Source organism: Crotalus tigris, unplaced genomic scaffold (genome assembly GCF_016545835.1).
Source record: "Crotalus tigris isolate CLP2741 ecotype Arizona unplaced genomic scaffold, ASM1654583v1 scf7180000017663.5292952, whole genome shotgun sequence".
NCBI lineage: Eukaryota > Metazoa > Chordata > Lepidosauria > Squamata > Viperidae > Crotalus > Crotalus tigris.
In genome coordinates this window covers 133,391-156,555 of record NW_024096550.1, presented here as the reverse complement: position 1 = coordinate 156,555, position 23,165 = coordinate 133,391, and the positions used below count along the sequence as shown (strand labels likewise).

The 23,165-nt window shown below is 44.5% G+C and overlaps 1 protein-coding gene across 11 annotated transcripts in view; it reads left to right on the top strand.

Moving 5' to 3' along the window:
- Positions 1–23,165, top strand: part of STX18 (syntaxin 18) — a 39,696-nt gene that overhangs the window by 2,277 nt on the left and 14,254 nt on the right. For 9 of the 11 annotated variants that reach the window (XR_005555861.1, XR_005555862.1, XM_039335854.1 and 6 more), the window contains exons 2-7: positions 17,415–17,482; positions 18,064–18,179; positions 18,265–18,342; positions 19,461–19,527; positions 21,180–21,301; positions 21,744–21,832. Coding sequence is in view for 9 of the 11 variants with exons in the window: in XM_039335854.1 (XP_039191788.1) it covers positions 17,415–17,482; positions 18,064–18,179; positions 18,265–18,342; positions 19,461–19,527; positions 21,180–21,301; positions 21,744–21,832 (540 nt within the window). In the remaining 2 variants the exon portion in view is untranslated. Of the gene's footprint in view, positions 1–2,684; positions 2,880–16,369; positions 16,522–17,414; positions 17,483–18,063; positions 18,180–18,264; positions 18,343–19,460; positions 19,528–21,179; positions 21,302–21,743; positions 21,833–23,165 lie in introns of all 11 variants that reach the window. The other 2 variants (XM_039335859.1, XM_039335862.1) reach the window with 2 other exon arrangements.

The window sequence follows — 23,165 nt, the reverse complement described above, 5'->3', positions numbered from 1 at the left end:
TTTAACAACTGTGACAAGGTAATAAAATGGGGCAAAACCCACCTAACAAATATCTCATTTAACAACAGAAATTTTGGGCTTGATTGTGGTCATAAGTCGAAGACCTCCTGAATGCTTGTTTTAAGTTTGCAAAATCCACTTCGAGAGGCTGGTGAGCGGCTGCTGCGTTCTGCAGCACCTCCGTTTTAATTTTAACGTAGACATCCCTCCTATCTCTCCCTGTGTGGCTGCTGAATTTCTGGAAAAAGTTTTAGTTCAGGCTCTCCTCCGTTTGTTCGTGGCTGAAGTCCTATTTATTCTGGTATAACCATGTAACTTAAACAATGCGATCAAATTGCTTTACCCTGCATATTTTTCACATGTATCTGTTATTTGTGGCAATACCGTAATTGTTATATCACTTATTCGTGGGGAATATTTTGAAAACCTAGCATAAAGAAGGAAATGTGCTAAAATTATTCTTTTTAAAGAAAAACGCCCAAAAAGCAATAAAGCTACAATAACAATTAAGTTATTGGATTCTGCAATAAAGTACATTTATCTCAGATTATTTAAAAATTAAGAGCCAATCAGATTTAAGCAGTAAATTAAATTGTGGCAATGAAGAAACACTGTGTAGATATGCTATACAGTCTAATAGTTTTGGTGCCTAAAATAGTTTGACTAGAATTATATAATCTTTATGACCGGTTTGTTACATTTGTATGAGAACAGTAATTGTACAATCCATACAGTGTACATAGAAATTTGTTTTTTGTAATTTGTTTCTGATTTGAGTATAAAAAAATGACACATCCCACATGAATTCTATTCAGTGATTTGAAGCAACAGTTCTTACTTTATACATTTAAAAAAAAGGTGCCTCTATTTCTGTTTGTATTGCAGCAATTTGCCAGATATATTTAGCAGGTTACTGTTTTCTTCACAGGGCTGTGAAAATGCTCCACTGGTGGGTCTTCTCTGGGCGGCCCCGCCCTCAAAGATTAGGCGGCTGACTGTCAGAAAAGGACGGCGTATTCTATGGGGCGGCCCTCCTGCCCGCCCTCCTGCCCGGAACAAGGGAGGCCCAGAGTAGTTCTTGTGGCGGGGAAAAAAAATAGGACCCCAGATTGCCTGCTTGGCCCTTTTTCACTTCTTAACAGGTGGTTTTAGCAGCCTGATTAGTTTTTATCTGGCTGTTTATTATTTCGTATTTTAAAGAGGCTTTTGGCTGAAACCAGCATGTCTGAGCCCTTTTTATGAAGAGAAAATTTATCAGTATGGATTGATTGCAGTGGACATCTCAGGCCATCGTTTGAGACGAACAAGCCTTTACTTTGGTATTGTGGAAAAATAGTTGAGTTCAGAATTCAGTATTAGTTGTTACTTCTTTATAATTTATGCTTGAGGATGCCATACGTAGCTTAAAAAGATAGTACGAATAACCCAAAGATATGATCGTAATACAATATACCATTATAACATAATAGTTAAAAGTAGACTAAATAATGCAGCAAATAAGAACAGCAGCAATTAAATGGAGGATAACAAGGACATAATCAGTAATTTTATCGAGAAAAGACTGGCGAGTAGATATTCATTTATTATTTATAAATCGTATTTACATAGCCGCCCATCTTACAATCAAGTCACTCAAGTGTTCATGTAATTTGATTCTAAAGTATACATTGTGGGAGACAGTTTTTGTAATGTGTGTCTGATTATCTGTATTTTATATTTCTGTGAAAAGAATTCACTCCCTTTCTACTATACGGAATGTTTGTAAATCTTTGCCATTGAATAGTATCAAAGCATCTCACGGACCCTCTTAATATTAAAAGGGAGTTGAGTTTGAGTAAATAAGGAGCTCCAATTTTTGGTGCTTGTTTAATGTAAATCATGAACAAAAGTCCTCCAGCATGCTGTGCTCCAGTGTAAAAAATAAATAACTCGGACTCCGTAACCAATGCAGCAGCAACACAGATGGGTAATAATTGCAGCCCAGACCCTTCCTCTAATTACTGTTAATGTCTAACTTTGCCATGGGGGCTTTTTGACCCACTGCTTCACTGCAGACTTCTTCAGTAACACTTGGCGGCTTTTATTACACGGCTCTCCTATTTTAAGTCCCACCACAACATTTCCAGGTGATTTAAGTCTGGATTGTATTTTGGCTTTCATAATTTGATTCTTCTTCATCCTCTGTGTTCTGTAAGGGATCGTTATCTTTCTTGAAGAGTTCACGTGTGTGCTTCGGCTGAAGCAGGGTAGATGGCCCGATGCTCCGCATTGGGTCAGCAAAGCATCCTGGAATCCCAGTGCTGCAACCTTCGTGCACAGGATGGCCCAAAACTGTTGTGGAATTCATTGTTTCGTTTCCTCCGGACGTTAGCAGCTTTGTAACCCTTTAGAAAGTTTTCCCTCCTCTCTTATCGGTGTCCATGGCATTTCTCCTGATGTTTGAAAGGGCTGCAGCGAAGGGCTCCTTGAAACGCATGGGGGGGGGGGAAAGCATTGGGGGCCCCTTTTGGCTTCACTGCCCTCTTAGTCAGTGCCTTTCCAGTGATGGAGTCACGATGGAGAGGCTTATAGATCCCCGGCTGGTGTTTTTGAGATTCTCCGTGGCATTTCAGGGCAATTTTAAAGTGCAGTTTTGGAGTGATTTTGACAGGACGGGGAACCACGAGATTCTTTTCTCTTTCAAGGCTGCAGATGGGGTGATACCCCCAGAGCTTCAGAAATTGCTCGGTAGTGTTTTCCGGACTGATCAGCATCAGGGACTTTGTAATGAAGGTCTTCAGTCACGCCCCTTGAACCCGTGTGGCAAGCCCTGCATTGTGACGAGAGGAGTCGGTGGGGGACAGGGCTGACCCACCTCAGCCCTCGCACATCTGCCAAAGGTAACTGAAGCAAGGGAGGAGGTTTGATTGCTTGGTCCTGGGGGCCAAGCTGGCAGGCTGGATGACTTTGTCTATGAATAAATGAACTTTGGGGGAACTTGCTGACTCAGACTCTTGTTATGTATCGGCAGGACCTCAAGAGGTTCTGGTAACATTCAGTATAAAAGATATGCAAAAAAAAAATCAGAGGGTGGATATTTTTTTCCACAGAACTGTGCAGACCGGAGGTTTCCCCCTCTTTGTACTGGGTCCTGATTAGGTTCCGTAAAAAAATGAGACCTGCCTTTGTGAAGCTCCCAGGCCAGACTCATTTTTAGCTGTACGTTCATCTTTAATGTCTCTGAGACATTCATTCGTGCATGATCCTGCGGGCGAAGCACCCCAGGCTGGCCTGTGTGTGTTGGGAGAGTGTTGTGCCGTCAGCTCTTCTCCGGGGCTTGCAAGTGGCCTGGCCTTTGGAGCCAAGAGATGGACGGATGCCGTCTTTTGCAGTTCTCTTGCCTGCTGAGAGTACATGAGTAGATTCAGGACCTTTGAATTTGCGAGGCGGACATGTTTTCATAGTGAACCAGTATCACAAAGATGAAAATGAGAAGAACTCCATAAATGAGACTCTTTGGGTAGATTCTCCCCTGAAGCTTGCTCTTTTATATTCCACAGAAACATATAGAAGCATTTTTTTAATCATTATTATTATTTAGCAACAGAAAATTCTGTTTTTTGTAGAAGAATGTCTTTGGCAGCTCATTCCTTACCGTTTACCAGTAGCAGAATTTTCACAACGTTGACACCTGGTTAGCTGTTTCTTCCAAGCATTGTCTTTGTTTAAATGTTAAAGCTTTATTCTAGGCAAACTTCATTCCTTGTCTCTCTTTAACACCTTCCACACTCACTTTATCTTGGCACATTTCTATGTTGGGTGAAGGAGGAAGAGCTCTAAGCCTGTGGAAACAAAAAGAAATATCTCAGATATTTTGCTCAGCAGAATTTTCAGATATATAATTCCAAATCTGATAGCCACTTCACAATATTTAATACTTTTCCATTAGTTTAAGTTTCACTTAATTTGGCTGTTTAAAAACAATGAGATGTCAAAGTTGTAGTATTTGGAAATAGATCTTCAAGATATATAATGATATTTCTTTATCCTGAATTACATTATAGAAAATCCTACGGGAGGGAAATACTTTCTCAACATAGCTGAATCCAGTGTGGCATTCAAACTCAGTTATTCACCTAAATATAATATAGGCAGCTTTGTGTTTATGTTATGAATTTCTGAATTTGTTATTTGAGTGTTAATATCAAATTTGTTTTTGTAAGGAAAAGGAATTTTAGATAAGAGGTGGCTGTCAGTTTTCTGGATCCTGGGGAGATTTTGTAGAAATAAAATTAAAGTTAGGATTGAAACCTACTCTTTTTAAACATGAGAGCTAGGAACTTGATAAATGTGGTGGGATTTTATTATTGGATGGGGAGTACTTTCTTATATTTTGGCCCTGTCGGAGGCAAAATTTCTCCCCAGATTTCCTTTGGATTTGTTGTTTGGTAGCACACCGGCAACCTGTGTTGGAGATAAGATACCATGTTTCCCAGTTTGATACAATAGATCAAATGAAGTCCCTTTGTGTTAATTTTGTTTTCAGAGCTAAATCACAAAGTAATTAAAATGTCATCTTACTGTACAGTTTGTATATATCAATGAGTTTGAAATTTCTATATTGTTTTCTCTAAAGTTCAAAGTTTTTTGAAAACTAATTGTGGCAACTGAGTGCTGAATGTCTCCTTAACAGTTCTCCCTACGGACTTGTTGTTGTTTCAGTTAAATATATCTTGCCACATTTAAACAAGTCTCCGCTCTTATTGTAGCTCTAGCAAACATGTGAGGAGATGAAAATAATGTGAAAGGGAAGCATGAAGACAACCTAATGATTAGCACCAAAACAAATGTTTAATTAAAAGAAACATCATGCTTAAAAGCCCAAATGCTGCCTTTTGGAAAGTAAACCCTGTTGTGGTACGCGCAAAGCTCAGTGTCCTTGCAGTAGATGCAGCTCTAGATGACAAACTGGAGCTTACATTTGCAAGCTGGAATGTCCTGCAGATAATTAAGTTGTGGTCAGGCTTTAGAAAAATACAAAGTTCTCGAGCTATGATTTTGTAAACATGCTGCAATAACATTTCTTTATATTTAACAGTTTCATATAGAAAGCTGATACTCTCACAAGGCATTGATTAAAGGTAAAACATCAAGCAAGAAAAAAATATTAAATTAGAACTTCAGTTAGGATGTTGACAGTTGGTTTGTAATATTAAACAGATGTGCATGTTCTTGAAATAATCCTGTTTCAAAACTTCATTGCCAAGATCTGAAAGAAAGAAAGCTACATGAAGTCCTTTTTACTTTTGGTCTTTCCCTCCTTTTTTTTCCCCATGGAAAGGGGGGTGTTAAAAAAGTTGTGTTTAAGAACAAGTTTTAGCCGGTAGAACAAAAATGCTACCTGTCATCTACGTAGTTTATAATAAAGCTGACATTTGCTATTTAGGTTAAATTCTTGTGTGATTGACAGGGGCAATTTATTGGGTTAGGGTCTGAATGTGTTCTTTTGTATTAGTTTATGAGAAGATACTGAAACTCCCCTAAATTATTTTCTTGAGATGAAGGTTGAGGCAGTATTTGTAAAATGAAATGACTAGCAACGCAGTTATTTTTCTTTCATAATTGTTTCATCTTTTCAGTTTTCATTAAGAATTCAAATCTACAAATGATCCATCAAGTCCTATGTATTCTCCTTACCTGCTTCTAGGCGATACCATCTTATTTCTCCACTGATAAATAAAATTAGTCGCTTTAGTTTTGTCGTGTCATAGCCTATTTGCATTTACTCCTCTTTATTAAAGGGGTCTTAAGGCCGGGGGGGGGGGAGCCACACAAGCAGGTGGCCCCTTTCTGCCACTCCTCGAGAATAAACTCCTGCTCCTCATCGTGCCCCGTCAAACACACAGCTGAAATCCTGATGGGTTTGCAGAGCTGGTTTAAAGATTCTTGGGATTTGGGTGATGAAATGATAAATATAAACAACCACCTATCAGAGATGATTCATCTTTTAATCAGCATTTTATGCTTCCATTAAATGGAGCATCGACCCTTGTTCCTCCATAACAATATCTCTTGCTACGGGGGGGGGGCGGGCGAGACCTGAAGCCGTTCTCTAGGGGCCAAGGTGATTCCCACATTTCTGACCTCCCAAGTCTCTGGCTGAATATGGGACTCGTGGTTTGGATTCAGAGGGTCTCTTTGCTACTTCATGAATTTCTCCCCACTTCGTGAAAGTATTGCCCTGTTTACAGATTTTGGCACTTAGCAGGTAGCAAACGCCCACATGTCCAGGTGTTCATGGGTGTGCTTTTCTTCCATTTTCAGCAGGTATTGGGCTGATTATCTGAATTAGCTTTTCAGGTGAGAAAGAGAAATTTATTTATTGATTAGATTTTTATCCTGCCTTTATTACTTTACATGTAACTCAAGGCAGTGACCATATCTAACATTGCTTCCTCCTCCTCCTCCTGTTTTCCCCACAAGAGCAGCCTTCTGAGATGGGCTGGGCGGAGAGAGGGTGGCCGGCCCAAGGTCGCCCACCAGCTTTCCTGTTTCAGGCTGAACTAGAACCCACAGCCCCTCCACCACTAGGCCAGGCTGGCCTCTGGCTTCCACCTCAGAGGTCCTGGACTCCAGTGGCTGGCACTAGCATCAGTGGCCTTACAGGGCTGTGAGTCGCCATCGCAGGGCCTCCCCAGATAAAGAGCCACAGGTGAATTCACGTGGGATAGGAAGACCATTTACCAAGCAGCATGTGATTAGCATTAATTTCAAATTTACTTCCTTTCCCACATGCTTCCGCTATCCAGCTAAAATATTAATATAGTATAAATAAAATTAATACGTTGAATGTTCTTGTTTATTTAGTGTGGATGGTTTGAATCCACCTTGTATTTTGATACAAGGGTGGTTGATAATGTTATAATATTTTCTTTAGCCTAGAAATGATAGGAATCTTTACAAGAAATTTGTGAATTCCCTTGAAAACTCGATTTAATATATTAGTTCTAGAATGTAAATCAACATTTTTATTTGGAGGGAAAAAATGAGGAAAGAAGAATTTGATCTCTCTGAATTATGGGAGACTATTTTCAGTTTAAACAAAATAATTATGATAGTGGTATTTGAATTCTTCGGAGACACGTGGTTTTAATGTGTGCTGCTTCATAATAGAAGTTGGCTCACTTGACTGAATTCTTTTAAAAATTTAGAGGATTTTTTTGTATGAAAGATTCACACACACACACACCGCAGTGATGCCGATTCTTCAGCACGTTCGCCTCTTTGCAAAGTGAGCAAAGGAGAGGAGGCGGGCACCACTGGCATGGGTTTATTCTCTGCTGCGTCCAGCATTGGGCCCTCTTCACTAGAGCCACAGACACCCCCCCGCCTCCATAGAGCATCAGAGAAATCCTGTCGTTTCAAGTTTAATTGTGGCTTTGAATCTCTCTCTTGCTTTCTCACTGGCTGTAACATCACACTGGGTCCCTTTCGTTGAGACTTCTGCGGGCGTCCTTCAGAGCAGACTGTCTGGGCACGCCTGGTCCTGGGTCTCTGTGCACCAGACTTCCTGCATTGCTGATTGCTGTTCGTGGGGGAATTATTATTGGCCAAGCGTGAATGGACACATAAGGAATTTGTCTCCGGTGCAGAAGCTCTCGGTGTACATACAAGCAACAAGCGATAAATCATGATCATTATCATAAAATACAATAATCATAAACCCTAAGATACAACACTCAGTGATAGTCATAGGATACTAAATAATCAATCAACATAAATCATACTAGGATACTAAATAAAACAATGTAATTTGTAAGATACAAGCAACAAAGTTATAAACATAAGGAAATAAGGAAATAGATAATGGGAAAGATGAGAAGGATAATAGTAATACAGCCCTACTCCATGGTTTGATACCCTAAAGCAGTGTTGTGGGAAAAATGAGATAATAAAAGCACAGTCTAGCACAATACCAACAAAGAGGAAAAACAACAGCTCTGAAAAGAAACCAGCATGGCTGCATAAAGAACTCTGACAAATTGAAAGATAAAAAGGACAAGTATAGAAAGTGGAAAGAGGGGCACATAACTAAGTCAGAATATCAGCAAATAGCCCGAGCCTGCAAAGATGAAGTGAGGAAAGCCAAGGCTCAAAATGAACTAAGGCTTGTGACCAAAATCAAAAATAACAAAAAAAGCTTCTTTCAACATGTAGAAAACAAGAAAAAAGTGAAGGAAATGATTGGTCCATTAGTGGGTGAAAGTGGCAAGAAGGTGACAAGCAACAGGGAGAAAGCAGAACTATTTAACTCGGTTTTTTACATCTGTCTTTACGCAAAGGGAAAAAACAGACCAACCTATCAAAAATAGTACCATAAAAAACAGGATAGAAACACAAGTTAAGATAGGCAAGAAAATGGTAAGTGAGCACCTGTCCAACCTAGATGAGTTCAAATCATCAGGACCAGATGGATTACACCCCAAGGTTCTCAAGGAACTGGCAGATGTGATCTCGGAACCACTGAACTATATTTTTCAAAGATCCTGGAGCACAGGGGAACTACCAGAGGACTGGAAAAGAGCTGATGTAGTTCCCATCCTCAAAAAAGGGAAAAAAATGGACCCAGGAAATTACAGACCTATCAGCCTGACCTGGAAAGATCCTGGAAAAGATAATCAAACAACGAATCAACGAACACCTAGAGGCAAACAAAGTCATTACTAAAAGCCAACATGGGTTTGTCAAAAATAGATCATGCCAGACAAATCTTATTGCATTCTTTGACCAAGTGACAAAACTAGTGGATCAGAGGAATGCTGTGGACATAATTTACTTGGACTTCAGTAAGGCATTTGATAAAGTAGATCACAACCTATTACTTGATAAGATAGAAAAATGTGGGGTAGACAGAATCACTACCAGATGGATCCGTAGCTGGCTGACCAGCCATACTCAGCAAGTGGTCCTCAATGGAACCGCATCTATATGGAGGGAAGTGTGTAGTGGGGTGCCCCAGGGCTCTGTTCTGGGCCCAGTGCTCTTCAACATCTTCATCAACGATTTGGACGAAGGGATAGATGGGGAACTCATCAAATTTGCAGACCACACCAAGCTGGCAGGAATAGCCAACACTCCAGAAGACAGGCTTAAGATACAGAAGGATCTGGACATACTTGAACACTGGGCACTAACTAACAAAATGAAATTCAATGGTGAAAAAAGCAAGGTTCTACATTTAGGCAAGAAAAACCAAATGCGCAAGTACAGCATAGGTGGCACCTTGCTCAATAGTAATTGTGAGAGGGACCTTGGAATCCTAGTAGACAGTCACCTAAATATGAGCCAGTAGTGTGCTGCAGCTGCCTAAAAGGCCAACACAGTCCTGGGCTGCATTAACAGAGGGATAGAATCAAGATCACGTGAAGTGTTAATTCCACTTTACAATGCCTTGGTAAGGCCACACTTGGAATCCTGCATCAGTTTTGGTCACCACGATGTACAAAAGATGTTGAGACTCTAGAAGAGCAACAAAGATGATTAGGGGACTGGAGGCTAGAACATATAAGGAATGGTTGCTGGAATTGGGTATGTCTAGTTTAACAAAGAGAAGGATGAGGGGGGACATGGTAGCAGTGTTCCAATATCTCAGGGGCTTCCCCAAAGAAGAGGGAATCAAGCTATTTTCCAAAGCGCCTGAAGGCAGGACAAGAAGCAACGGGTGGAAACTAATCAAGGAGAGAAGCAACCTAGAACTAAGGAGAAACTTCCTGACAGTTAGAACAATTAACCAGTGGAACAACCTGCCTCCAGAAGTGGTGAAAGGTCCAACACTGGAAGTTTTTAAGAAGAGACTGGATAGCCATTTGTCCAAAATGGTATAGGGTTTCCTGCCTGAGCAGGGGGGTTGGACTAGATGACCTCCAAGGTCCCTTCCAACTTTATAATTATTAATTAGTTGCTTAGCATAATGATGGCACAGGGATGGGGGGAACCATCCTTGTGTCTGGGTGTTATGGTATGCAATGCTCTACAGCATCTTCTTGAAGTAGGAAGTTGAAACTGTTTATGTCTAGGAGATGAGGGCTCTGTAGATATTTTCACAGCCCTCTTTCTGGCTCGTGCAGTGTACAGGTCCTCAGTGGAAGGCAGGCTGATTGCCATTGCTTTTTCTGCAGTCCCAACTATCCCTTGAAGTCTATGTCTGTCCTGTGTGGTTGCCGTGCCAAGGCAGACAGTTAACAGAGGTGCAGAGGGCAGAGTCCATAGTTCCTCTCTAGAACCCTCCCAGCCGCTGCCTGGGCAGTCTGAGCTTTCTGAGCTGGCACAGGAAGGACATTCTTTGTTGTGCTTTTTTGATGACGTTTTTGGTGTTAGGTGTCCGTTTTAATTCTTGAGGTATTATAGAACCCAGAAACTTGAAGGTCTCTACTGTTGATTCTGTGTTGTCTAGTGTTGTAAGAGATGGTAGATATAGGAGGGCTTCTCTAAAAATCCACGATCATTTCTACAGTTTTGACTGTGTTCAATTCAGAATTGTTCCAGCCTCACCACAGGGCTAGTTTTTCAACTTCCCGCCTGCCTGTATGTAGATTCGTTGTTGTCTCGAATGAGACCAATCACTGTTGTATCATCTGCAAACTTCAGTACTCCTTTGAGATGCAGTTGTTGGTTTATATAGAGAGAAGAGAAGTGGAGAGAGCACACAAAATCCATTGGGGGTCCCTGTGCTATTAGCTGAGCAACCGTGTATTGTTGCAGTAATTATTAGATTATGCTCATGCTAAAATAAAAGACATTTTTTCTCTAATTCCTATGCCTATTTAATAAAAACATTTTTTTTAAAAAAAAAAGACAATTTTGAAAATATGCGGGATGTAGTAATTAACCTACATGCATGTATGTAATACTAGAAAATGAGCAACTTATTACATTCAAAGGGAGATCTGATAGGCTGAAATTGCTCAAAACATCAGTTATTGAAGATCTACCCTGGGGATTTTAAGAAACCATTTAACAGATGAAAGTATATTTTGAAAAGTCTGACCTTACAGCAATCATAAAATGAATGCAAACAGGGCTTCTTCCCCCGAAACGTAGAGAGGCCATCTGTGTCTAATCCTGTAATTACAGGCTGAGTTCAATTACCTTTTCAAACTTGGAGCAGACAGGAGACGAGGCAGCGAATGTGCAGAGAGCTTTGTCTAGACCTCCGCCGACCACAGTCCAAAGGAGGAATTTACATCTAGCCCTATTTAGTGTGCTCAGTTTGGTTCGTTGTTTATTTGTTGATTCATTTTGCTACCATGTTTTTGAATCTTGGAAACTTTTGTTCTTGAGCAATCTCTCAAGAAAGTGACGGAAGCAGCTCACAGAGTGGGACTTAAGGGTTTTTTTTTTTTAAAGCTTTTTAATTTTCAATCATATATGGTTTTCTGTCCCTATTTACTAAAACTGTGGTCTCTGGTGTACATTACATAATAAGCTCATTAAAACATAACCGAAAGGGTCCAGAGGGCTTAGTTTGGTCAGGATGCCGAAGCTCCTCAGCCATATTTCTCCTTTCTGGCAGTTGGGTGCATCTTAGACTGGGTGCAGAAAAATAAAGGGGAAGGAAGGGCCACTCCTTTGGGGGCCAAGGGTCAGCCTTTGACCGATGCAGCTCTTCCCATAACATGGCTCTCCTCACGGCTCAATTATAAGATGGCCGTCTGGAGGTGGGCACGGCTGGCACCTGACCTTGCATGGCTGGGGAGAGTGAGTTGGACACTATGCCTGCCCTGCTTTCCTGGAAGGCAGTTTGGCAATCATAGCTGCTCTGGAAGGTGGGCCAGCAAGTGGGGAGGGAGATTCCATCAAGTCCTTCATTTCCCTTCCCCCCCCCATTGAGGCAACTTGTAGTGGGGCTGTGAGGAAGACCTTGGGGGATGAGGGGGGGATGCTACCTAAGGAAACAGGCCAGCTAGCTAGGAGCCCCCAGAGAAAGAAACATAGGGAGGAGCTGCCCTAATTGTTTGGGCTGTTTAAAAGTAGCCATGGAAGTTTTTTAAAGCAGCCTCACAATACAGTAAAGCAGAATTTGCTCATGTAGTCTTGCTTCTTGTCTGGTGTACGGGGAGGGTGGACACAACTTGAGTGTTTCTGGTTGTCATCTGAATAACGTATTGCACCTCCTGTGACTTAAGCCTAGGATTTTTCCAGGACCACTTGCGGCTCCAGAGTCAGCCCTGCACCCTTGGGGCTTAATGGAGCCCATGGCGGTGGAAACAATCCCTCCCCCCTGGCTCTTGTTACCCTTTAGGGGAAAGGAGAGAGGTGCCCTCCCAGGCCATTGAATACGGCTGCATTCGTCTTTGGCTTGTGCTGGTTATGCTTACATACATTGTAAAAATAGCAAGTAACAATGAAGCCCTCTGGATTTGAGGGCAGAACACGTGGGTCTCACCCCTGGCTGCAGTCCCTTGGGGCTGCCGCCTCTTTTGGTGAGGCTGTGTCCCAGTTATTCTAAGGGGAGGGGACACGGATGCTCTGAAGAGTTCCCTGCAGGGGCTGTTCTTGCATGTATATATGAGGGCAGAAGCAGCGTTTTCCTGGCTAGAGAGGGCTGTTAGTAAGAATTCCTACTCCAGAAGGGAGGGAGGGTTAGGGCTAGGGTTTCGTGTTCAAATGAAAAGGACCACAGTTAGGTAACCTTCCTAGAGGGAAGGAGGACTCCATGGAAGGCATTCCAGTTCAGTTTGCAAAAGGAGTCAGGAAAAAAAAAACAAGATCCAAAGAGCTTCAGACCACCCCCACCCCCACCCCCACCCCTTTGATTGGAATGGGACAACTCGTCAACTTGCCACGGGACAACAATTAATTATATATATATTAATTTTTGCCATTCACATTTCTTTCTGTCCCTCCTTTTGCATCCTTTCTTTAATGATTCTGTTCCTCCATTTCTTTGATATTAGTGTGACTCTTGCCCCGCGATGAGTTGTCCTGTGGCGAGTTGTCACAGGCCCCTCCCAAACAGTTCAGTTCAAAGTGTGTGTGCTTGTAGGCTTCACAGAGACATTCGTTCAGATACCCATGAGCAGTATTGGCCCTTGGAGTGATCCAGATTATAAAGCGGCACAAAAGACCTCTTGCGACAGCATTATAAGTCGGATGGATCTTTACTGTAAACAATATAAGAGTGAATGCAGGCAAATCTACCTGTCCCAGGATAATGTTGCAGCATCCCGTCTGGGTCAGTCACCGGGACCAGGGGGTCACTCTTCCGAGCTTTTGGACACGTGGGGGGGGGGCGTCCTCGGGGAGAAGTCCTCTCTCTCTGCCTGCGACACAGGAGGGAACTTCTCTCTGAGGATGGGGGCCCCGGTGGAAGAGTGAAGCCCTGGTCCCCGACCCAGACAGGATGCTGCAATGTAGGAGTGGTTTAAATCTTTTGATAAGAAGGGTCAAGAAAAAACGCCCTTTGTGCAGAATTAAGTGTGCCTTAGCCATTGGGCTTTAGCTGGAAGCCAACGCGGGCCTCCTACCATTTCATGTAAATCACAAAAGGGCAACTTTCAGCAGTTCTTTGTTTGTCCCCATCCCCACCGGCGCAAAAGAGCTGGAAAACTGAGCTGCTGGGAGGCCAAGTGCCCAGGAACAGGAGCCCCTCCAGCACCCAAAACGTTTTATCTTTCAAAAGTCAAATCCGGCTCCCAGCTAGACAAAAGTTGTGCTTCCCCTCTCCCAAAAAATCCAGGCACATACACCCAAAAGTAATCTCATAACATGCAGATGGAACTTACTTTTAAGTAAGCATTCATAAACACAAACAGTTGTTTTATAAAAATCTCTTCCAATCAGTCTTCCCCTTAATGAGTGCTTCATGTGGTCGGAGGGAAATTGACAGAAGGAGAAAGAGGTCAGCTTCAGAAATTACCATCATTTTGTTTACTTGATAGGGTTTTAAATTTATTAAGAACAAATGGAAAGGGAAAGAAATAAATGGAGGTGTAATTTATTGAGAGTAAAAAGAAACTAGGATATATTTATGTAACAGCACAAATGAAATTTAATTTAGTAATTGAGAATTGTTGTAAATCAAGTGTATTTAATCAGTATAAAGTCAATTTCAATAAACATGTACTTTGCCTATTTCTTAAAAAATTACTGTTCTTAGCATTTCTCACAGCTGCTGTTGTGTTGCATTTTATGAGGTTTTGGATCATTGTGTGAAAATGTAAATATTAACCGGAGTTCTGATTAGAGTTGGGCAATAAAACAAACGAGGTAAATATTATTAAAATCAGATGTGTCTCATATCAAAATAGAAAATGGGCTTGGGCCAGTCTGTGTGTCAGGTTGACACGCGCAGCTTTCATTTATTGTTTCAACTCTGAAGGAAAGCTTGTCTTCACAGCCACACAGGCCAACCTCCCTTTATTTGTGCAGACCATAATCAAGTAGTAAAGCAAGCCAAGTAGCTTACTCAGAACCAAGCTGGCCGAAGGTCGGTCCCAGGCAAGGCGCCCCAAACGGGCCCGCAAGACCAGCGGAGCTCAGTGGGCCGTCTTTGGCCCCGCTGGCTGTGCGGGAGATGAATCGAGGGAGGAGGAGGAGGAGGATGGGCAGTCCCAGGCTGTGTGCTGGAGGGATGTGCGCTTCCGCCATCGCCACTCCTGGTGTGGGATGCAGAGGGAGAAAAGAGAAAAGAAATCAAAGAGCAGCAGCCGAGTGCAAAACCACCACCGGGAGAGTTTGTGTGCTTTCCCAGAAGGCTCATCCGAGTCCATGCTGAGGAGTCAGAAATCTGGTGGGATTAATTCTTCATATTTTCTGAGCGCAGTTTAGTTTTCCAGGGAAGTAATTGGTTGTCCAAAAGTGCTCCACAGGAGACCATTAATTTCTTGTTATTCCAGCTAATTCACTTTCTCTCTTTAACGTGCTGACTTGATGCAGGGAGGGACCCCTAGTTGGTTTCCTGCTGAACCCCCTAACGCACCAAAGTAAGCTGAAATTCCCCAGGCTGAATTTGAATTTTTTAAAACATCTATGGAGGATTTGCTTTCTTTAAACTCTTGATTTAATTTCTCTTTCTGTTTAAATGTCTAAAAGGACAGCTGCGCAGTAACAGTACAGCCATGTCTCTAGATAGGATGTGCAATCTGGGCTTGTTAGAAGTGAAGTCGCTCCTGAACCCTGTTCTGCTTTTACATTCCCCTCCCCCCCCCCTTGCTGATACAAACCAGAAGCTGAGCCCGATAACCCCTTCCCTGAGATTACAGGCAGACTGGCTGTCTCCTGCTTTTCTGCCCTCCCCACCCCCCCCCTAAGGGAATCAAACCTTTTGTTTAAGATTCCTTGGCTGGGGAGGAATTGATCTGATTGACCTTTAAAAAAAAACACCTTTAACTTGTTCCTGAAAGCCAGGCTTCCCTATCTTTGGAAAGGCTGGCTGGTGCTGCGCTCTCTTCCTCCTCTTCCTCGCTGCCCAGAGAAGTGGCAGTAGTAGCTCAGGCCCCTGCCCACTCCTTGACCGCAATGGGCCTGGTGACCAGGGAAGGAGGGGGGGCGGTCTTTCTGTGGCCGGGCAGTCAGGGAGCCTGGGCGGAGGCCTGGGGGTGGCGGAGGGTCAGGCGCTGGGCCCGGCTCACTGATTGGGCAGACCTTTGAAGGGTAACCTGAGCAGGATCAGAAAGGAGGGCTTTCCTGTCCTTGAGCAGCAATTTTGGTGGGAGTTTCTCCAGGCTTTGATCAAAGGAGGAGGAGGAGGGGGGGGGAGGGAGGGAGAGCTCTTCCTTTGCAGAGGCCAGGATGGGTGGGTGGGATGGGGCTCCTGATACTCTGCCCAGACTCCTTCCCGGAGGCTGCAGCTGAGGGGGGGTGGCGGCGAGGGGCCCTGGCGTGTGGGGGCCAGAGGCGTGCCCTCTGCAGCACAGGCAGGCAGGGAGGCTCTTGGGCAGGATGGTTTTTCTTCTCTGCAGCTTTTCCACAGAGGGCAGGAAAAAGCCGCCTGCCTCTGTTCTCTCCTCCTGCCATTCCAGACCCCAGAAAAGGGGGGGGGGGAGGAGGAGGAACACCACGCCTGGCCCTTACTTCGAGATGGGCAGCAGGTGAGCTGGTGAGGCCTTGGGGTTCCTCCCCAGCCGGGATGTGCCTTGAGGCTGTTTCTGTGCAGTCTGAGATCCTCGGAGCCTCCTGGGCTGAAAGAGGGGGGGGGGTTAGAGGGGCTTGTTAAAATCTGAAGGGGAAATTATTTCTAGTGTGGCAAATAAATTGGGATCAGATTAACTTAACTATTTTAATTGCATTTGCACATGGGGTTGACATCGGGACTATTGCTTAAGTAACACTGAAAATCTTTATTTGAAAGTTATGTTGTATTATTGCATATTTTAATACATGTTTTCAGATACTTCCTAACTAGGCATGACAAACTGGGGGCGTGTAAAGATGACCGATCTGGAACATGAAACATCCGTTCTTTTAATACTACGACCTGATAAAATCCCCCGGTGATGCTGAGATGAGAAGCCGAAAGTGACTAATTAGTAGCATACAATGGTAGGCACAAATCACAGAAAGGGAAACAAAGGCACCTGCCCAGAACCGAAATCCCTGTGACCATCTAGTGGTAGCTAAAAAGTAGCAGCATAACAGCCTTGAGATGCGTGTTTCTTAACCAGCAACCTTCCAGGCGTGTGGACTGCAGTTCCCAGTCTTCCGTGCTGGCTGGGGAGTTGCAGGGGACGAAGTCCACAGATCTTAAGACCCCCGAGGTTGAGAGACGCAGCTTTAGGTCACAGAAGGGCAGCAGCAGCCCCGGGTTGTCTGGTGGGGTGGGATGGGGTGCCGTCCTCTGTGCGGACCAGGCTGCTGGAAGGCGTCCGTCTGTCTTTCCGTAGAGGGGAACTGCTTTTCTTCGTCACCGGCTCCAGGTCGGCTCGGCCCCTCCCGTCCTTCCTGCCTGCCTGCCTGCCTGGGTGGGTAAAACGAGGGAGTCAGATTGTTGGGGGCCAGTATGCTGACTCTGTAAACCGCTCAGAGAGGTTGCTGCAAAGCCCCGTGAAGGGGGCACACGAAGTCTAGGCACTACGGCTATCCTTGGGGGTCTTTTCAGCATCCTGTTGTCGTTCAAAGGCAGCTTCTCTTGGGCCAACAAAAGAAAGCCCCCGAAAAGGGGGGGCCCTCAAAGAGAGCCCCCTGGATCTCCACTCTGCACCCAGGGGGCCTGCAGGAAGAGCCACCTCTCCCGTCCGCCTCCCCGGCCACGTCTTTTGCCCTGACCCCAACGCTGATTCAGGGGCAAAGTGGGGAGACGCCGCCTTGGGTCGTGAAGTGCAGGCAACAGAGGCCGTGTGTTCTGCGCTGCTTTGGAAGTCTAGCAAGTTATTGGGCACATAGAAAAAACGGTTATTTACACGATTAAATGTAATTTTTACATTCATTCATTTTAGGTTAATAACATTGGGAAACTGAAAGACTTTCTTCTGCAGCACAGGAAAGATTACATTAATGCTTATAGGTAAGAATCATGATTTAAAAAGTGAAAATGGATAATTGTGACAAAAATATGTATGAATTAATGCTCACAGCCAGTTTCGCAGTCTGACGCTGAATTTAATGGCATGGTAGGAAACTTAATTATCCTTGGAGAGGAAAAAGAAAGTTCACAAGCTGTAAACTGGGGGGCTGTTCTGAAGGGCTGAATCCCAGCGGGTACTTCGGTGCTTTTCTGTGTGAGGCCTCAGAAATAGTGATAAAGGCATAGGGGTTTTTTTGAAGGGGGAATATAACAAATTGGAGTCCCTGGTTGTCTCTTGATTGTTCTAGTTGTGTGGGCCTATAAAGTATGTAAATAAACACGACAGTAGCTCACGTGAATTCTGCTAATTCTAAATATTTTAATAGGCCCTTCTTGTGTCAGGCAAGAAAATGTGGTGACATGTGGAAAGGAGCAGAAATGTGAGAGGAATTTTAGCTGCAACCCCTCTCTTCTTCCACTCCCTCAAACGGCCCCATGACTGAGGACAAGGCTTCTTCTTTGAGGTGGATGTTATACAGTTATACAATACAGTTGAGCTATTTATGGGCTGTCTTTTCCAGCCATCTCATGTCTGAGTATGTGCGAATGTCCGACACTGACCGAGATCAGATTGACCAAGATGCCCAAATCTTCATGAGAACGTGTGCGGATGCAATTCAGCAGCTCAGAGCAGAAGGTAATTTGAGCGACGTGTGTGGATTTAGCCAGATGGGTGGAGAGTTCTTTTGAGCAAAATAACATTCTGTATCGTTTCATTTCAGCACACAAGGACATCCATTCCCCACAAGTGAAGCAGCACCGAGAAACGGTTTTGGATTTCATTGCAGACTATTTAAAAAGTATCAGTTTTTCCTCAAAATAATACTTGTGTTTATGTGTTTTGCAAAATTAGTTTCTGCTGTTGTGACCAAATAAGTAGGATCATTTTCAGATATTCTTTTCCATTTGTGGGCCAAAGCAAGTTCTCCAGTGAGACAGGAGGCATCTGCCAGGAGACTGAAGGCAGTGGCCTAACTCAGCCTGAGGGGACGTAGTTTCTGTGGACAGTGGGCTGGTGGGGACTTAGTGATATGAAACTGAGCAGTCATTAAACAGACAAACAAAAAAGCTTTTTAACTGCTTGGAAAGAGGCAAAGCATTCTTAATAAGTCCACTGATAGTAATGAGCTAATGAAAAAAACGTGACAATATTTTAAACAGCAGAAAACATTTCATTTCATTGGCATCCATTTTTAGTAATGTCTCCATTTTTTCTAGTGCCAAAACAATTTTCTTCCTCCTAAATCTTGAAGTCTATCTGTGTAGTCACTAGGAGTTGAAAGTGGCTTGGTGCCACATGATCATTCAATTCCTGAAATAATTCATCTTCTTTTCTCCAAATAATAATAATAAAAAAATGACATATAGCTAATAACAGAGTCACATAGTTCATTTTTCATAATGTTGGACTAGCAATTTTCTTGCTGCTGTTAAAATTGGAAAATAAATTTGATACTCATTTGTGTGCCAAGCCTTTTTAAAGCAATTTAAAACTATTTGATTAATTTTAGAAGTAGAGTAAGACAATGCAGTTTTTAAAGTGCTCAGTGTGTTTCCTATTTGTATATTATTGCAGTAACTCTTATTTTAACAAGGTAAGCAGTATCCCAATATTCAAAATGTTGTCGGCCAGAAATACCTATGCAAGTTATTTTTAGTTCAAAGGTTTAGCCACTCCATTATTCCAAATATATTTGGAAAAGATAGTACATTTTAACTTTAAATGGAGATTTTTGTAAGATAGATATGTAAATGATTAGATCTGGGAGGTTTTACTGTGGTTATGCTTAAAATGAGAAATAGAAAAAAATAATTCAAATGATCAAATTGCGGTCATCTTTTTATACAGAGGAAGTTGGTTTATTATATTATAATATATATTTCCCCTGGGGTTATGTTGCTCTGCTCTCTTTCGCAGGAGTGTGCAGGCTGTACTCGGAACAAAGAGCGATACGGGTCAAGCGCGTGGTGGATAAAAAGAGACTGTAAGCGAGGCTTGCTTTTCTGAATTGGAAGCTCTTGGCCCATTTCTGTGCAAACTTCTTGGTCTTTCAGAAAAAAACATTTCATTGGTTTCTGAAGCTCTTTGTAATATCACGTAAAACCGAACAAGCAAGCATTGTAAGGGTTTCTTTTTAAATTTACCCGGAATTTTATATAGATTTTTCCCCTCTTTGCTTTCCTATTTTTCTTTTTGCAGAGTGATATGTATAAGCATAATGTAAGCCTCTCGTTGTATTTTAGCTGAATTCAGTGGGATTTCCCTTTTTTTTTTGGGAGCACTTAAGTTCATTACACAGTGTTGCTAATTCAGCACTGAAGGTAACTGTCCTAAGGGTACAAGGCACAAGGGTCCGTTCCTGGGGCTGTCAGTATAATTACATCATGCAGCATGATTAACCAGAGGGAATAATAAGCAGGCCGTGCGGGTTGGCGTGGATTATGCAATCAGGAGAAGTGAGTGAATCACCCTGACTACTCATGCACATTACTCTAGGGCAGGGGTTCTCAACCTTGGCAACTTTAAGACTTGTGGACTTCAACTCCCAGAATTCCATTACAAGGACCAGCTGACCACAAAACTGTCTGGCACACGGGGAGGGGCTCCTCCTGTCCCTGAAAAGACCACCCCAAGGAGGGAAGACTGACTTCCTTGGGAGGACCCCCCCCCATCCCCAGGGCTTTCACGGAAGAAGCTCTTCCCCACGTAGGGCGCCTGGAAAGGGAAGCCCCAGGAGAAGAGCAGCCCTCCCTCCCTCCCTCCCTCCTCCTATGCCTATTCCCCTCCTCTCTCTTTTGCAGCAGCTGCCATTACACAGAGCAGAGAAATAAAGCCAGCAAAGTGATTCTTTTTCTGCCCTGTCTAATAACACCTTTATTGCTAGCCTAAATTAGAAAAGCTTTCTGTAGAGCAACTGTTAAGTCCAGAGGTGATTGCACTTCGAAATCCGGAAATGCAATACTTGGATCCTCCATCCCCAGGTGTCTGCCATGCTCTTTGGGGGCAAAATCAGCCGTGTGCTGAGCTCAGCCCCCTGGCAGCAGGGCCGGAAAGGAGGAGTCCTCCTGGCCAGATGCATTTCAGCTTCTCGATCCGGTGCTGCTTGGTAGCCCCCAGTCCTGACTGAGTTTAGCTTTGACATCCGGAATCATTCCACCCAAAACAGCCTTAAAACTGCTGTTAATGACTTGGCTCATTGCATATTGCAGTATTTAGGCAGAAGAGAGAAAGAGTGGAGATGGTCCACTCATCCGTTTCTTTTATAATCTGCCTTTTGTTTCAATTATTGTGGAAGTTTAAATCAAATTCAGAAATTACAAGTGGCAGCATTTGATTGCTTCCCAAGAGGCCCTCTGCCACTTTGGGGGGTGGGGGGTGGGAGGGCTGATTGTTGGATTGCACACAATGCTGCTGGGACAGTGATAAGCAGGGGGTGCACACTGCGTGTGTGTTTGGGGGGGGAGCATAAGAGTATCTTGGGTCTCAGGGAAAGAGCAAAGAGAAAGAAGGGCCTTGAGAGGCAACCCCCCCCCCCATAAACCCTTCACCAACAACAGGGAGGGAGGCATACTTTCCAGGTTGATGGGTGTGGGAGAGCTGTGATGATGATGATGATAGACGCTTCGTTCCTTTTAGATCCAGGCTGGAGCCGGAGCAAAGCCATAAGTCAGCACCAGCTGCTTCTCCCGGGAAAGCGCCTGAGACGGAGGCGTCTTCTAAAGAACTGGGAGAGAAACCCACCAGTGAAGCCCACCGAGGTGGGGCAATCCGTTCCTGCCTGTAACATCCACGCTTTAAATGTTGTATAATGTTGAGGCTCGTGAGGCTTCCCTCTTTATTCATGCAGGGAAAATAGTTTTCAGTTATTTATCGTAATGCTGCACTGACAGTGTGCTGCTTGAAAGCGAAATGGCTTCAGAAGCGGCCCAGGGCCAGTACTGACTTCCTTCAGGCTGTTTTCTGGGGGGGGGGCTTGCCGTTTCTTCCTTCCCAGGGCAGAGAGGGAGGGGCTGGCCCAAGGGCACCCGGCTAGTTTTGTGCCTAAGAACGGAGCACAAGTAGTCCTTCTGTAGTCCCGTCACAGTTGGGACCACAATTCCTAAGTGCCATGTTGCTTTTTGCTTCACTTCGGATTGAGTTGCTCTAGCAAGTTTGGACTGCCTTCGTGTTGATGATAGTTTTGTGTGGCTTCTTTTGCAGAGAGAAACCTAATTGATGAGCACTCTGATTTTGGACTTGGTCAAGACAGCAGAGGAGAAGACGAGCTTTCCCCTGAAGAGATCCAAATGGTAGTTAATCTTTTCATCTTGAGCAGGAAGCTCGGAAGCCTCTGCCAGGGAAACTGTTGCAAAGACTTCCTGAAAGGGCCGCCTCGTCAGGCCGGGCAGTCTGGGAGACCACCAAGGCCCCACTGCTGGCGGATCGGTGCATGCTGTGCCCTCCCTCCCTCCCTCCCTCCAACCAGAGGAGCCAAGGGGGGGTTGGAGGAGGCTAAAGGGGACAACCCAGGAGAGGGGGAGAGAGAGAGAGATGGGGGGGGGGTTGATGGGCTGCAGATTGTCCCCTCAGAGTTAGGTGAATGCCCAGGGTGTCTGGATTGGGGCACTGCTGGCCTCATGGAAGAGCCCAAAGGGTAACGTAAGGAAGAGCGAGCTCCCTGAGCAAGCAAACAGGGCAGGTGGGGGGGGGTCTCCCCCCGCCCTCTCACTCTAGGCTGGCACTCATTTAGAAGAGGCAGCTAGTCTAGGCAATGGGGCAGAGAGAGTGGAGGTTTGTGCAGGAGAAGTTGGCAGGGAACATGGGCAGGAAGAGAAGCGAAGCAGATGGCCCAGAGTGGACCTGGTGCAAGGGGAGGCTTGTGTAGAGGAAGGGGAGGGACTGGGCTGAGCAAAGTGGCAGTGGAGGTGTTGACCCACAACATGCGGGGAAGAGAAAGTGGGGAGGCTGGCAGGGAAGGGTGCAAGTAGACGCCACCTGCCAAGAAGACCGACTGAAAGAGCGGCCTGCTGCGGCAGTTGAGCTCCTTTGGCAGGGTGGAGAAATGGAGCTCCGATCCTGAAGATTTGAGCTCCCTTCCTGCACATCACCGACGGAGCTGCCATCCTCCCATGGTGGGCAGAGATGAAGCTTAAATCCTGATGAGTTAAGCTCCGTTTCTGCAACCTGCCAAAGGAGTTTCCTTCTCTGCACAGAGAAGAGCTGACATCCCTTGGCAGGCAGCTCTTTTCAGCCATCCCGGGCTGGGCCTGGAAAAGCCAAGCAGGATTTTTGGCTCCTGAGCAGCAGGAAGGTAAGAAGCACATAGGCCCAGCACAGGGGGAGGGGGCTGGAAATCCCCCTTCGATTTTGGCAGGGAGGGTCTCCAGCTCCTGGGTAGGGCTTCCTGAGGCCTCTCGCCCGCCAGTCAGCCTACCTTCTGCTCACACACTGGGCCCAGCCCCTCCCCCCATGGCACTCATGCACCGCCTCCCGAGTGGCCAGGTATTCAGGAAAGTCTCCAGAATTGTAGCCAAATTTTCTCAGCAGGAATTTGGAGACCTGATGGGGTTTTTAGGTATAGTTTGCACGGATGTGACCGGGCTGTTTTTCTTCTTTTTTAATTAGATGCCGTGTCATTTTTTT